We start from the raw sequence: 14,647 nt of genomic DNA, 5'->3' as shown, positions 1-14,647 counted from the left end.
GGTCCCCACCGGACACAAGGGATTGCTTCTGGCCCTGTCTGTCTAGACTGGACAAACTCCAGTGCTTACAGAAACTTCTAGAAGACTGTGAGCCCCACTGCAGGGCCCCCAATTCAGTAGATTTGGCAGAGGTCAGGAGTCTGCTGTCTCAGGGGCCCTGGGTGATTCTGTGGCCAGACTGCACATCCACACTGAGAGCCACTTCCTGCCGTGACACTGTCACCCTGCTCACCTTGCTTCCCCAGAGACCCCAGCCCAGGCACTGGGCTCCCCGCTTCCACTTCTTACTCCCTGTCTGCAGCCGACACTCCTTAAGATCCAGCTAGGGACCAGAACTTGTCCTAAGCCCCTGAACCTAATGGTGTTGGCTAAAACACAGCACTCTGGTTACACATGAATTGCAGATGTGTTCCCAGTCCTTTACTACAAGTGTGTCCCAAATAGTGTATGGGGCAAGATTATAGCAAAAATGAATCTGTTTATCTGCAGCCCAAATGGGCCTGGATGTTGTATTTTCATTTTCTAACTCAGCAGCCCTAGCTGATTCCCACCATCTCTGGCTGATAGGTCTCTATCTTTGTTCCCGCAGGAGACAGAGGCCTCCCTGGGACTCCAGGTCTGTAACCCCAGATGATTCCTGGTGCTGCTGATCCATGGGGGCGCCATCATGGCTGCCGGCCCCCGGAAAAAATAGGGGCTGAGGTCTTCTTCTGTGTCCACAGGTGTCCCCGGGCTCTTGGGCCACCCCGGTCCAGAAGGACCAAAGGGACAAAAAGGCAGCATGGGTAAGAGCCGCATTTTCCATCCATTCCCCCTGTCACTTCTTCATTCATTCAGGAAACATCTATTGTAGGTGTGCTGTGCACCCAGCCCTGTTCTAGGACATAGCCCAGGACCCCATCATTGAAACCTTGCTGCTCCTGGGGCTGACGTGTGGGTGGGGGAAACAAGTGACATCTTAGTGGCCAGAGGGTGATGTGTGACCCGAGACAGACAGGGTGTGGCGGGACCCCAGAGGCAATGGGCTCAACAGGGAGGGCTGGGGGCAGAGATGAAGAAGGAAGAAGATGGTGGGGGAAGAGGCAGGCCCCAGGCCAACACTGTGTCAGGGAGGTGCAGCCTGCGGAGCCCGTGGTCGCAGCTTGGGACCCTAACTGTGAGGCTGGTGGTCCTTCTTGTCCTTAGGAGAGCCTGGCATGGAGGGGCCCATGGGCCAGAGAGGGCGAGAAGGTCCCATGGGGCCTCGTGGCGAACCAGGGTCTCCTGGGCTTGGAGAGAAAGGACACAGAGGTAAGAGACAATGCCTTCATCAGAAGGAGATAGATAGATAGATAGATAGATAGATAGATAGATAGATAGATCTTTCCATGAAGTCTGGAACCTAAAAGGTACACAATAAATGCTGGCTCCTGGATAGACAACATTTTTAAGAGAAAAGTGAGACTAAAACTAAAGCCTCGTGCTCAGCCTTTTGGCACTAGAGGATTTGGGAAGCCCATCTTGGTTCCTCTGACAAAGGAGGGCCTGTGTGGCTGAGGGTCTGATTACAAGCGCTACCCTAACCCTGATGCTCCGGTGCCAGGCCTGCACCTGGGGCATTCCTGCCCCCGTCCCTGCACGGTCCTGCACCCCACCTCACTCTCAGGCCAGGCCCCCTGCCCTCTGCTGGCCATGTGGCTCAGCCCAGGGTGACGAGGATGTCTCCCCGAGACCTCCTTCTTTGAGCTCCATGCATTGCACATCCGTCATTCGGCCGCTGTTGCCATTGTGCCTGCCGTGGAGCCCAGCTCAAGGAAAGCACTCAGCAAGTGCATGTGGGGCAGGGTGGGAGGGAGACGGGAGGGAGCATCAAGACTGAGGGGTCTCAGTAACATGGCTTCACTAAGGTTCCAAGTGGATGCACACCATGGCAGGGTTGGAAGCATCACCTCCAAATGGTACCACTGGCTGAGGGACAGCCAGTTGGAGGACTTTCTCAAAGTGTCCCATCCCCCATTTCCCCTCAGGTGAACCAGGTCCTCAGGGACCTCCTGGCGTCCCAGGTTCTGTGGGTCCCAAAGGTACGTCAAGGGCCCAGGACAGGATCTAGACTTGCCAGGGCCACATCCCTCAGATGATAGACCTGGGGGTCCCAGACTGTGTGGGTCTGTGGGGTCCACAGTGTTCCCCTGCTCTGTGGAGTCCCTGAGGGTCAAGTTGGGGGCTGCAGCTTTGGCCCCTGGTAAGCCCGGGCCCTGTCTCCTCTCTTCAGTGGCCACGGTGCGTGGCCCTTGGGTGGGTGGATGGATCGTACAGGAAATCACAATCAGATAGGTTTCCCTGCTTCTGGGCCCCAGATGCACACGTCCAAGGCCACGTGTCTGCTGCACAGCTGGGGGAGTGGGCCCCTTCTCACCACTGGAGATGCCCCTCTGGCCACTTCCCCCTGTGGCCATGCCCCAGCTCAACCAGGAAGATACCAGAGCCCCCAGCCTCAATCTTGAGGAGGGCACTGTACTGAGGCCCCTGCTGGCCCCTGCTGCCCCAAGTCCCGCCCTGGGAACAATGTGCACAGCACTCCCTCCACCCTGCCTTCCTGTCCCCCTGGCTGAGTCCTGACCCTCTGCCGATCGTTTCTTCCTCCTCCTCAGGGTCCAGCGGCTCTCCTGGCCCCCAGGGGCCCCAAGGTCAGTATGCTGCCCTTGGAAATGGGTGCTGTTTCTCAGGGGAAAAAAGAAGGGAATGTTAAAAGGAAAACCAGCCTTTTAGAACAAAAGAAGCCACTGAAGAGGGCTCCCAGAGACACGAGTCCACGAGTGTGGCGGGTGGCTGGGCCCCGTGGGTCCTGTGCAGGTTCCAGTCTGACCTGGTAGAGGACACAAGTCACACACACACACACACACACACACACACACACACACAGCTTCAGCAATGGGCAACTCACATCCTGCCTGCCCCTAGGCTACTGCCTGCCTCTGCCTCGGCCCCTGTGGGCCAAGCAGCTTATCCTGCTGCCCTGAGCATCGTGAGCTGCTGCCAGTGTCTCTGCCAGGGTCGCGTGTGGTGTTCTAGTGCCAAAGCCAGGGAGCAGCGGGGCAGGGAACCTGGACTGGGATGGCTGACAGGCGCTCGCGGAGAGCAGCCTTTGGCTTCGCCTCCAGCGTGTGTGGCAGGGTCGTGTGTGTGCCAGGATCATGTATGCACATTTGAGTGTGTGTCCAAGTGCATGTGTGTGTGTGTTCCCTCTGAGTATGGGACACTCACCCTCTTGTGTGCTTTCCTCTGGTGAGCAGGCTTTGCAGGTCTCCAAGGGCTCCGAGGTGAAGTAGGACTTCCTGGTGCCAAAGGTGAGCTGGGGAGCGTGAGGGAGAAAGAGCAGGTCACCCCGGGGATGCTCCGTGCTCAGGAAGGAGGCCAGGGGACTGGAAGTGGCTAACAGACACAACCCAGCCTGGGCAGCCGACAAGGGGGAGGCGAGATTGTGGGGGCTGACCTCAGAGGGGACACAGACCCATCTTGACTGTCCCCTGCAGGGCTTTTCGTACCAATGTGTCTATTTCCTACTCAGGTGACAGAGGACCCATGGGACCACCAGGACCCAAAGGTATGCCAACCCAGCACTGCACCCTGTCTCCACAGCCTGCCTTCTCCAGGCCCTGAGAAGAGACCGCTGGGGTAGACCTGAGCACACGTGGGTTCTCGGTGCCTACGGTCTGTCTCAGATAGGGAAACCAAGGCATAAAGAAAAGAACACTGTCCTCACATAACTGTGGCTGGGTGGTCCTCGGGGTGTTGCAGGTACATATTCTGAAGTGGCTCCTCTGGGCCTCTGGAGCCCAGAACACCTGCCTGCGACACAGCAGAGCATGGGGTGCTTGTGTGGGTGGGCTCCAGCCTGGGACAGTGGGCCGTGCTCCAAGGGCTTCATCAGAGCTGTGTTCTGACCGCATCCTGCTGCCAGAAGCTCACTGAGCCCTGAGAGCCTCCCTTCAGCGCAGGGAGCCCCGTTACCAGGAAGATGACCTTCTCAACAACAGATGGCTTACCCCGCCCCCGTGTGTGTTTTAGGTGACCAGGGAGAGCAAGGACTCCGAGGCCTCACAGGTCAGTGACACAGGACTCTACTTGAATCCATGATTTTTAAACTTCCCAGTCACTGGAGATGGGACAAATACTGAAGGATGAGCTAGGCGTGCCCACAAACCCTCAGGGAACTTGCTAAGATAAGCAGAGACCAAAATGCATAGTCCAAACTGTACATGTTGGGGCAGAAGGGAGTTTATAGTTGTTTCTGGTTCTTTCGGGGAATCCAGCTGGGAATATTAATAAGAAATTCTCAAAGTAATAGCAAGTAGCATGGCCCTTTGGGTCAAGATAGTCTTCTGGATCAGTTCAAGCCTGCTGCCCAGGGGAGGGGCGGGGCCTTGGAGTCAAGGCCCTCTGGGCGGGAAGGGGCAGGCATGGTGGGGTGTGAGAGCAGGTCGGATCTTGCAAACCTGGGCACAGTGTGCATACCTTACCTGGCTTTCTGTCCTTCGCAGGCGAGCCTGGCACGAAAGGTTCACCTGGGGCTATGGGCGAGCCTGGAGCTAAGGGACCAGTGGGTGAGTGTCGCAGAGGGGCGGCTGCATGGGATCTGCTCTTGAGAGCAGTGGTCAGTGTGGTCCTGCAGAAACCCTTCCAGAACAACCTCCCCTCCCCCCTCTCCTGCCCACCTTAGGTGAGGCACCTACCAGGCCACTTGCTGGCCTGAGCCTTCCTCCATGGGGTCTCATGGCCCCCGGCCAGCCTTGCCACAGCCCACCCACCCAGCTCCAGCCTGCAGGCAGAGGACAGGCCAGGGTGGAGGTCCTTAGAGGCCCCAGTACTCTGGCCCAGGGCCAGATCCAGCTGGCCTTCACCAAAGTATCTGTCGGAGCTGTGAAATCTGCCCAAGAACCCAACGCCAGGCCTTGGTGTCGAGGCCCACAGTGGGGATGTGGCCCCTTCGTGACGATTTGTTTAGCCAGCTGTCAGTAAGAACCACCTGTGTGCACAACAAATAAGGCAATCAACAGATAAGATACTTCCCAAGGGAAGATGACACCCACGAGAGAAGGGGCTGGGGGGAAACACTGCCAAATGCCATGAAAGTTCAGCTGAGGGCGAACGTTCTTCCTGCCAGAAGGGCAGAGGAGGTGGCCTTTCAGGTAGTCCTGAGAAGAGGAAGATCTGAAAGACACCCTGATTGGAAAACTGCCCTGCGGGGAGGACAACGTGAATCAAGACAGGAAGAGCGAGACAAGATCCCGGAAGGACACCGTTTTGGATAGAGCTGAGGAAGCTGCCTAGACAGAGGAGAAAGGAAGGTGGAGGACCTTGAGTCCCTGGAGCCTTGAACACGAAGCTGACACTTAGGAGCACCAGGTGCCAGGCTCCATGGGAGTCCTGGCCTGCTCAGCGGGGCCAGAGCCCACTGCTGGGGCAGGGGCGGAGCACAGCGAGTCAGGGCCTCCCCCCAGATGCCCTGCCTGGGAGACCTAGGACAGGTGAGGGCCTGAGTCACAGCTCCAGCAGTAACCGACAGCCTTTGCTTTTCTGTTTCACCAGGTCCTGCTGGCCCCAATGGACTCCAAGGTCCCCGAGGTTAGTCCTCCCTCTTCCCCTCTGCCTCTGCATCCACTCCCCACCCTCCCCACACCCCTGGCCCTGCTGCACGCCCCACCATTACCGTGCTGGAGGGGTTCGCAGCCCAGGAAACCTGCATGGTCCAGTGTTGCTCTCCTCCTCCTTCGCACCCACCCACGAGTCAGTTAGCAAAGCTCCAGGTAGCCATGAGCTCCGAGGCACCAAACGCCTCATGGCTGATGCCCTCCCCAGGTGAAAAGGGCCCCATGGGGACGCCTGGGACCCGCGGCCCACCAGGACTTCCCGGAGACCAAGGAAAGCCAGGTAACAGAGCTGGAAGAGGGCATGCCCATGAGAGCAGGCATGGTGGGCCTCTGTTGGAGAGGTGTGACGGGTTCACAGGGCGCGCAGCTGTGTGTGCACGCGGGTGTGTGTGCACGGGCGTGAGTGTACTCGTGTGTACCCCATCCCATTTTCTTCCAGCCCAGCAGGGGTGCCCCTGCTGTATGCACACCCACACACCTGGCACTTCCGAAGAGCAGGGCTCACAGCTAGAAGCCAGGAGCCCTAGACAGGGGAGAGCCTTCTCCTAAAAGTGCCGGCTGACACACAGCTCAATATCCCGCTCCTCTGGGCCTTTCTCTTCCTGCTCTCCTCTCCCTCACCCAACCCAGAAGACAAGCCTCAGTCTCTGCCACACATCCCAGGAGAACAGGATGCTCAGGAAAACAAATCCACACAGGAGCTGGGGATTCAACCCCTGGGCCTGCCGTGCAGACCCCGCCTCTGGGGCGCGCTGAGAGGGCAATTGAGACTGGGAGTGGTGGGGTGCGCCTGTAATCCCAGCTCTTGGGAGGCTGTAAACAGGCGGATCACTAGGAGTCCGATCTAGTAATGAGACCCTTAACACCCTGCAGACCCTTCCCTAAAAAAAAAAAAAAAAAAAAAAAAAAGGAAAATCCAGACCAGCTGAGGCTTAGAGCAGCCCTGGGGTCCATCATCATATGTTTGGGGTTCCTAGCCCAAGCCAGATTCAAGAAGAACCTACAAGCCAAACCAGGCCCAGAACCAGCGCCCAGGGAAGCAGTGGGTTACTTCGCTGCAAAGCTCCAAGACTCACTCTCTGTCCAGTGCCAGCCGGGAGGAGCACAGGTGCCCCCACCCCCGACACACACACACACACACACACACACACGCACGTGCGTCTTACTCTGGCTCCCAACCACTCCTCCTGGACTGCGTCCACCTGCCCTGCAGAGTCAGGGCATCAGCCAGCTCCTGGGACTGCTCTCAGCCCTGAGACTCTTCCTCTCATGTCTTGTTTGCTCCAGGTCTCACAGGACCCCCAGGACCTCAGGGTGAGTCATGCCCCCGCCTCTCCTAGGACAGAGCCCCTGGCCAGCCCTTCTCTGGGCTCCTGTGTACCATCTCCTCCCCCAGGGCCCAGAAAACATGGGCTCAGGACCTCCCCTGGGAGTCTTGAGACACACCTTAGAGAGGAAAATAGAGGTTAGGCTGTGTGCTGATTCTGCCTTCCTCAGATTAATTCCTCTGGGACAAGATGCCCAGGATGAGGCCCTAGGCCCACGGGGAGCGCTGCTGGCTAGGAGCTCTATTAGCCCATGTTTCCTGCGGGCATGAAGGGGTGGGTGCTCCTCTCATTCGGAGGGCTCAGTTTTTCTGGAGTGACAGGAAAACTGTCAGGAGAAAGTGCCCTTGAACCCATACAAACCACACTCATGTTAGCTGGCATGAAAGGAGCAGCTTATTAACAGCAACCAGCATGCACCCGGCTGCTCAGCGGACCCGAACAGCAGCGATGGCTGGGGAGGCAGGGACTTTATAGAGAAGGTAGAAATGGGGAAAGGGGAGTCATCAAGTGTCCCTGGCTGGGCCAGGGTGTTATGGGCACAAAGTATAGAATCCTTGCAGCAACCTGAAACAAAGCTATATGCGTAAGCAGCCGGACGCAGACAGTCAAGGTTAAATCTGCAGCACAGTTGTGGCTGGGGCATCTGGGAACATGGGAAGTGGTGCGGGGAAGGAGCCCACAGCCAAGTGCCTTAACATGGAGCAGGTTCTTTGGGGCTTGAGAAACCATCGCCACCCTCGGCCCCTCCTTTCCTAAAGGAAGCTAGGCAGAGACATGCACAGCAACACTGTGCAGGGGGAAGGGGGAAGGCATCAGGCAGGCAGGCCCCGCCATGGCTCACCATGCAGAGGGGCCACGCCCCACGCCACTGGGCCCATGGCCTCTGCCAGTGGTAGCCCAGCAGTTGCCTTGCTTCCCAAGGAGGGACAGAGTTCAGGGCTGCCTGGGCTTACAGGGGCAGGCCAGGCTGGTGTGGCCATGCTCGGTAACAGAGCTAGGACCTGGCCACCCAGAACCGTGGGGCTGAGTTAGCCTGACGAGTCTGCGTTTAATCACAGCAGGACTAGGGCCGGCCAGATAGCTCAGCAAACTAAAACACGTGGTTGGGCAGACCTAAGGGACCAGGGTTTGATCCCTGGCGTGCCATGCCAGCATAGTGAGACACTGTAGACCACGTACCTGTACTAAATGCATTGAAAAAAATAAAAATCAGGACATCCTGGGCCCCCTGGCCAGCACGGCAGCAAAGGTAAGCAACTTCCCACATGAGACTCCTTCCTTTTCTTTTTATGTTTTATGAATTTAGGACAGGATCTACAGGGTGTACAGGGTCTCACTACACAGATTGGACTCCTAGTGATCCTCCTGTTTTCAGCCTCCCAAGTGCTGGGATCACAGGCGTGCGCCACCACGCCCAATCTCAATCAAGTCTCAGTGCACCCCCAGGGTGGGACCGGCATGGCGTGCTGGGGATTGAACCCCAGCCGCTGCGCTCTGCCGAAGCAGATGCTTTAATCCTCTGAGCTATCTGGCTGGCCCTGAGGTTCTTTCTTTGTACAGGCCATTTTTGTAAAAGGAAGACTTGGCAGGAGGGAAGCCCCTCTCTAGTCAAAGCATGGACTGACAGTGGCATCTAGTGGCTCCAGCTGAAGGCTGAGGGGTGGGAGCCCCGTCCTCCTGCCCACCCCCACCTCTGGGCCATGCTGTCATATGCCTGCAGCAGCAAGCTCAGCAAGGGCACTGCCTGCCCCTGCCTTCCATCTCCTGGGCTGCCTCCAAAATGCCTGCCTTAGGTTGGGTCCCCACCTACCTGACTCTCCCCCAGGACCAGAGCCACTCTTGTCCTAATCCTTCACAGAGGCAGGCTCTGGTATGACAGGGATACCGGGGTCTCCTGAGAGCTGGCTTTGTGTAGGCAGAGAGAAGTGCTACAACCCAGTAAGCGGGAAAAGTCCAAGGGCCAGAGCCAGATAGGACCATCAGGAGTCCGGCTGGGCGTTGCAGCATGTGGGCCTGCGCGGTCCCCTTCTGCCCATGAGACTCTAACACTGAGCAGAGTCAAGAGAACACAGGATTCAGTCCCAGGCTCCCTGAGGCCCAGTGACCCCGTACGGCTGAATCCTGAGGCTCTGGAGCTGTGCCATTGTGACCAGTCACTGTCACCCATTCCTAGGTGGGACCCTCGGAATAAACCTGTCAAGAGCCATTCCCAATGGCCACTTGAGCCAAGCAGTTGTGGGGAAAAATAAATGTAATCCAAAAGAGTAACAGCTTAGTTCCATAAGTCTTGTAGGTCTGAGCATGCCAGAAACCCTGTTTTTCCCATCCAAGGAGGCTTCACCTCCCCCCGCCAGGGTAAGGTGGCCAGGAGGGGACATCTTACTTCATGTTGGATTTTGCTCCTCCAAAGTCCACTCAGGGGCCCCCGGCTGGTGAAGAGTGAGCAGAGACCATAATCTGTCACCCTTTAGTTCCTCACAAAGCTTTGGAAATGAACCAGAGAAACCCCCCCCCCCACCGCAAGAATTCTTGGCTCGGGGGCTTTCTGTCCCTAGTCCACTTTTGTTTTTCCCCAGCCGCCCAGGTCTGCAGCTGAGCCCAGGCCTCAGTAGGCGTGTGCATCCTACTTCCTCTTCTGGAAGTCCCTCATGAATCTGTAGGTTTTCAACATTCAGAGACAGGTGGCAAGAAAGAGCCGTTACTTTCTGTAGTTTAGGGTTCCCCAGCCTGCCAGTCACACAGCCTGTTCCTATCATCCCGGGGAAGCAGGGTTCTGAGGAGCGCGCTGCGGCCCCAGCCCATCTCCTGGGCTCATGGCCTCTGCTCTTTGGGTAATTTTCCACCGAAGGTGATTCCCAGGACGAGGGTGTAAAGGAGCCTGTGACTGACCCAGCCTCCCCCATGCCTCACTGCCTCCCCCCCCCCCACCGCATGTAGCCCTTCCCTGCATGTGGATTGGGGCTCAGACTTGTCCTGTGGACCCCCTGAATATCATTAGAAAGCCTGTCAACTGAGGGCAAGAGCCACAAGTGGGCCTCAAAACATGCAATAAGAAGCCTTGAAAATGATGTGTGAGCCACCACCTGACCTTTCTGACCTCTGCTCACTCTCCCCCCCAGGTGAACCAGGCGCCCCAGGCGTGATCATGACTTCAGGTACGCAGGCCAGGCGTCCTTGCCTCTCCCCGCACCAGTTACCTCAGTGGCCCTTCTCGAGCAGGGTTCTTGGGGCTCCTTTCAAGAGTGCTTTGCGGCACTGTAACCTGGAGCCTGCCGTGGGTGACGTCTTGGGCTTCCTAAAATGCCTTTAAATTATCTTTCTTACGGTTCTGATGCAAAGAACTGGCTCCTTTTTGGTCTGTTTTGAGACAGATTCTCACTACCTCACTTGTAGCTCAGGCTGTCCTTGAACTTGCTTTGTATAGCCAAGGGTGCCTCACACTTGTGGCAGTCCTCCTGCCTCAGCCTCTGAGTGGGGGTTGTAGCCGTGCACCGTGATACCCAGCTTTTGGCTTCACAATGTTAATCTTTTCAGCAACCACATACTTCAAGGTACCAATTTTGCAAGCACTTTCTCTTTGGTGAAACTGCAAACTTTATGCATTTGTCTCTCCTATTTGTTTCTGATTCTCACTATAAATTTGGCCTAAAAGTACCACGTAGTACCCATACCACAGCATGAATGTTGAGCTGCCTTGGAATTTTCCCTGCAAGATTAATTAGTTGGTTGTGCTTGATCTGTCTCTGTCCTATAAAGTCTCGGAACATGGGCAAAACATAGAGAAATCTTCTGCCCAAGCATAATGCATGTCCTCTTGCCTGTTAATGGGGTCTGGTTCTCAGCTGGAACCCCCTAATCTGGACCTTCACCATCTGCAACTCTGTCATCGTTCTGGCTTTCTGAGCTCTTAGAAGAATCTCCCACCAAGCTTTGCTCAGTGTTCCCTGGGTCACTGGCCCCACTCTGACGTGATACTTTCCAAGCAGCAGCAGCCAGAGGCGTAGTGCTGAGGACAGGGCACCATGCTCAGTTCTCTGGGCCTGCAGCTGGGATGGAGGACACGCAAAGGCAGTGGGAAACCCAGGCCTCAGCCCACCCTGCGGGGGACAGCAGTGCACCGCAGCCATGGACTGGGCTCAGCGCTCCCTGTGCTTTCTCCCTCCAGAAGGCTCCTCCATGGTCACCGTCCCAGGCCCCCCAGGGCCTCCTGGCGCCGTGGGACCTCCGGGGCCTCCGGGTTCCCCAGGTCAGTGTGCTTTCTTACTTTGGCCTAGTGATCAGGAGCCCTGGGCGTATTTGCCTCGAGCTGTGTTTGCTCAGATCCTGAGGCAGGAACCCAGGAACAGAAGCAAGGGGGACCTAGAAAGCTGAGCTCATTTCCAGGAGAGGAGGAGGGAAAGTTAGCTCCCAAAGAGGGCAGGTGACTTGCCTAAAGTCACCCGGGCACTCGGCACAGGCCAGAGATCGAATCCCAATCACGGAGCATCCAGTGCTGGAGACCTGTCAGAGCACGAGGACTTCGAGGGCAACAATTTCAAAAGGGTCTCAAGGGCAACTCAAATGCTTGTTGTCTACTAGAGAAACACATCGCACAGCACCATGGGTGGTTCCAAAACTATGAGGACTTTGGGCCACGGTTGTTAAGAGATTGTATTTGTAGCTAAACGTGCAAGAGGTCAGTGACCAGTGCTTTTGTGTCCCAGCTGTAGTTTTATAAGATACAAAAGGAAAAATAAGATGATGGGAGGAAACAAAATGCTCAGAGGGTGAAGAATTAGGACTTGCGCTTCTTTCTCCAAAATGCCTATTATTTTGTCTATGTGGTTGGGGCTGGGGATGTGCCTCAGTGCTAGAACTTGCCGTGTGAGACCCTCGGCTCTCTCCTCAGGGCCAAGAATAGTAAATTAAACCTCTGTGAAGTACGTAACCTAACACAACCAAAGCGAGTTCACACCAGCCTTCTTTCCTGACAAACTCCCGTGAGGGCGGCCGCAGGGGCAGGCAGAAGTCTCTAAGCAGTGAAGGACAGCCTAGACAGGAGCGCCTGCTGCCCCAGGGGCCCAGGACCAGCTGGAGATTTCCAAACTGCTGCTCTGCAATTGCTTATGTTTCTCAGCAGGAGCAAGCTGACTCCCACATCTCAGGAAGGGTTCCATGTGTACCCTACACCCCCTTTCTTCAGCCCTGCTTGTGCCCCCAGAGTTGTGATTAGCTTTTCTTCTGCAGGACTGTTTCCAGGCCCTGCCAGCCCTGTGTATCTCCCAATGTCATACCATGAGAAAACACAGGGGACTCTCCTAGGCAGACTTGGCTGTCTGTACTTTAGCTCAAGAGGCAGATGTGTGTTTCAGAAAGGGGCAGGAAGGGGCCACCTCCTCTTACCCCCTTCTATATTTCTGGGAGGGTCAAGGTCCTTGGGACAAGGGGATTCTTGACCCTTGGACAAGATCAAACTCAGCTATCTTCATAAGCCTCTTGTGACCAGACTGTGATAATCAGTTTTATCTAAATATAAAAAACCAGCCAGGTCCTAGGAAAAGCCATGGAGTTTCAGCTGCAGACGGAAGTGACCACTGTCCAGGGGCCCCGCCCCTCCTTGGCTCCGTCCTCCTTGAACCGGCCCCTCGCTGCGCCTGGCCTCTCCTGAGGCACTGTTCTTCCTAACCCTGTCTCCCCACAGGCCCTAGAGGGGAGCCAGGACTTGCTAGTGAGTTGTCTGTGGGCACCGGCACCTCCATCTCCGAGATCATCTCCTCCCGTGAGTGCCACCGTTCTCTGGAGTGGTGATGGCGCGGGTGGGGAGGGAAGACGTCAGCGCGCTGGGCTTCTCTGCAGCTGTGGCACGGTCGTCCTGAGGGCTCTGTGTGAGGAGGACCCGCTCCAGCCAGGGCATGACAGCTGTAAGAGCAGCAGGGCTTGTGTGGCAGCTGGGGACAGGATGGCTATCAGGAGGCTTGGAGTCCCGGGAGGACCAGGGTCGGGCCAGGTCTTGGATTGCAGCTGGCAGAGAGAGGGCGTCTCCCACACGAAGGGCAAGGGCACGGGTGCCTGGCCCCAGTCTGACCTACAAGGAGTGGGTCCTGCACCCTCTTGTCCACAAAGCCCTTTCAAGAGCCCAGGTGGCCTGGGTCTGGTGGCAAGGTCTGTAATCCCAGCTGCTTTGGAGACTGAGGCAGAGGGAGCACAACACAGGGGATTGCAAGTTTACAGCCAGCCAGCGCAACTCAGTGAGAGCTATCTCAAAAAAAACCAGGCTGGCTGGGTGTGGTGTCACCAGGGCGTGGTGTCACCTGTAAGCCCAGCACCTGGGAGGCGGAGGTAGGATTGGCATGAGACCCTGTCTCAAAACACCAGAACAAAGAAACAATTATAAAGGTTAGCGAAGCAGCCCACTAGGGGAAGGTTTTCCTAGCATTTCCTGGATTTCATCTGCAGCGTGACCAAAAGAAAAAAAAAGGCTCGGCAGAGCTGCCAGGACCCTGGAGTGCTGAGCAGGCGGGGGCCAGCGCTATGCTGGAAGCCTAGCATTCGGTGGCTGGGATGTCACAGCAGCCCAGGACGTAGGTTTCAGGGAGCCCGGGTTACAGAGGAGGAAAGTGAGGTCAAAAGAGCTTGAGAACTTGGATGAGCCCTCTGCTGGACGTGCAGGAGCAGGGACTTAAGCCCTAGCTGCCCCTAAAGCCGATCTCTTACCCACCATGCCACACCCCACACGGCACTGGACTGCTGCCCCGTCTGCCTCTGAAGCAGGGGCACTATTAGCCTCAGAATCCTGGAAGCTCCTGTGCCCAGGCTTTTGGTTTGAGTGCACCTCAGGGTGTCTGAGACCAACAATCCGAGTGAAAGATAAGGAGCCTGCTGCGGAGAAAACCCCTGCAGAACCCTCTCTCATTTCTGCTTGCTTCTCTCTACAGAAGGCTTTGACCTACGAGGCCCACCAGGCCCGCCAGGACCCCAGGGACCACCAGGTGAGCATCTCAGGGGCTGTTAGTGTGGGGATCTGGGGGGCTGAGGCCTTGGGCACTGAGGCAGCAAGCCCAGCTATCTTGGGTGTGTCCGCCCCTGAGCTCAGCACACCCCCTTGCACACTCTCTCTGGCAGGGCCAGCAGTTCCAGGCCCCCCAGGCCCCCGAGGCCCACCAGGTGAGACAACTGCCCACTACAGATGGGAGATGGGAGACAAGGGGACCCAGAGCCATTGGAGGAAAGAGAAGCCCGCTTCTGGGGGGAAGGCTTCTGGGTACCTCTCAGCACTAAGGAGTCGTGGGGCTTCTCTCCTTCAGGGCAAGGCTTGCCAGGCCCTCCAGGTCCCCCGGGATCTCTCCTGACCGCCTCAGGTAACACCTCGGCCTTGAGTCACTCTAACACTCTCCTGGCCCAGCACTTCCTCTGACTCTCCACTGGGCCTGCCGCTGCCCGCGAGGAGATGAATCACCCCAGCCCAACTTGGGGGAGCTTCTGGAGTGACTGGGGAGGCCAGGGGCTGTCTTTGGGGAGCCAAGGTCTAATAAAGTAGACAGAACACAGGCCCATCAGATAAGCATCAGCAGAATGTAGAGACTTATAGAAATAACTCCAGAGCAAATATTGGGCCAGAACTTGTCACCTGGGGAAGGTTCTTCCATCCATCCACCCACCTACCTACCCACCCACCCATCCACCCTCCCACCCATCCATCCATCCATCCAT

General features: G+C 56.8%; 1 protein-coding gene across 3 annotated transcripts in view; it reads left to right on the top strand.

The window, feature by feature from the left end:
* Col17a1 (collagen type XVII alpha 1 chain) overlaps window positions 1–14,647 on the top strand; it is a 46,881-nt gene that overhangs the window by 24,668 nt on the left and 7,566 nt on the right. For all 3 annotated transcript variants that reach the window (XM_023715610.1, XM_023715611.1, XM_023715609.1), the window contains 18 exons: window positions 590–616; window positions 723–785; window positions 1,186–1,290; window positions 2,007–2,060; window positions 2,631–2,666; window positions 3,273–3,326; window positions 3,548–3,583; window positions 4,048–4,083; window positions 4,521–4,583; window positions 5,569–5,604; window positions 5,839–5,910; window positions 6,918–6,944; window positions 10,078–10,113; window positions 11,124–11,204; window positions 12,639–12,716; window positions 13,873–13,926; window positions 14,060–14,101; window positions 14,242–14,295. In XM_023715610.1, coding sequence (XP_023571378.1) covers window positions 590–616; window positions 723–785; window positions 1,186–1,290; window positions 2,007–2,060; window positions 2,631–2,666; window positions 3,273–3,326; window positions 3,548–3,583; window positions 4,048–4,083; window positions 4,521–4,583; window positions 5,569–5,604; window positions 5,839–5,910; window positions 6,918–6,944; window positions 10,078–10,113; window positions 11,124–11,204; window positions 12,639–12,716; window positions 13,873–13,926; window positions 14,060–14,101; window positions 14,242–14,295 — 954 coding nt within the window. The remainder of the gene's footprint in view (window positions 1–589; window positions 617–722; window positions 786–1,185; window positions 1,291–2,006; window positions 2,061–2,630; window positions 2,667–3,272; window positions 3,327–3,547; window positions 3,584–4,047; window positions 4,084–4,520; window positions 4,584–5,568; window positions 5,605–5,838; window positions 5,911–6,917; window positions 6,945–10,077; window positions 10,114–11,123; window positions 11,205–12,638; window positions 12,717–13,872; window positions 13,927–14,059; window positions 14,102–14,241; window positions 14,296–14,647) is intronic.

The sequence above is a fragment of the Octodon degus genome, unplaced genomic scaffold, assembly GCF_000260255.1.
Source record: "Octodon degus isolate 3935 unplaced genomic scaffold, OctDeg1.0 scaffold00042, whole genome shotgun sequence".
In the NCBI taxonomy this organism is placed as follows: Eukaryota; Metazoa; Chordata; class Mammalia; order Rodentia; family Octodontidae; genus Octodon; species Octodon degus.
The sequence above is the reverse complement of the archived record's forward strand: the minus strand, read 5'-3'. Positions and strand labels throughout refer to the sequence as shown.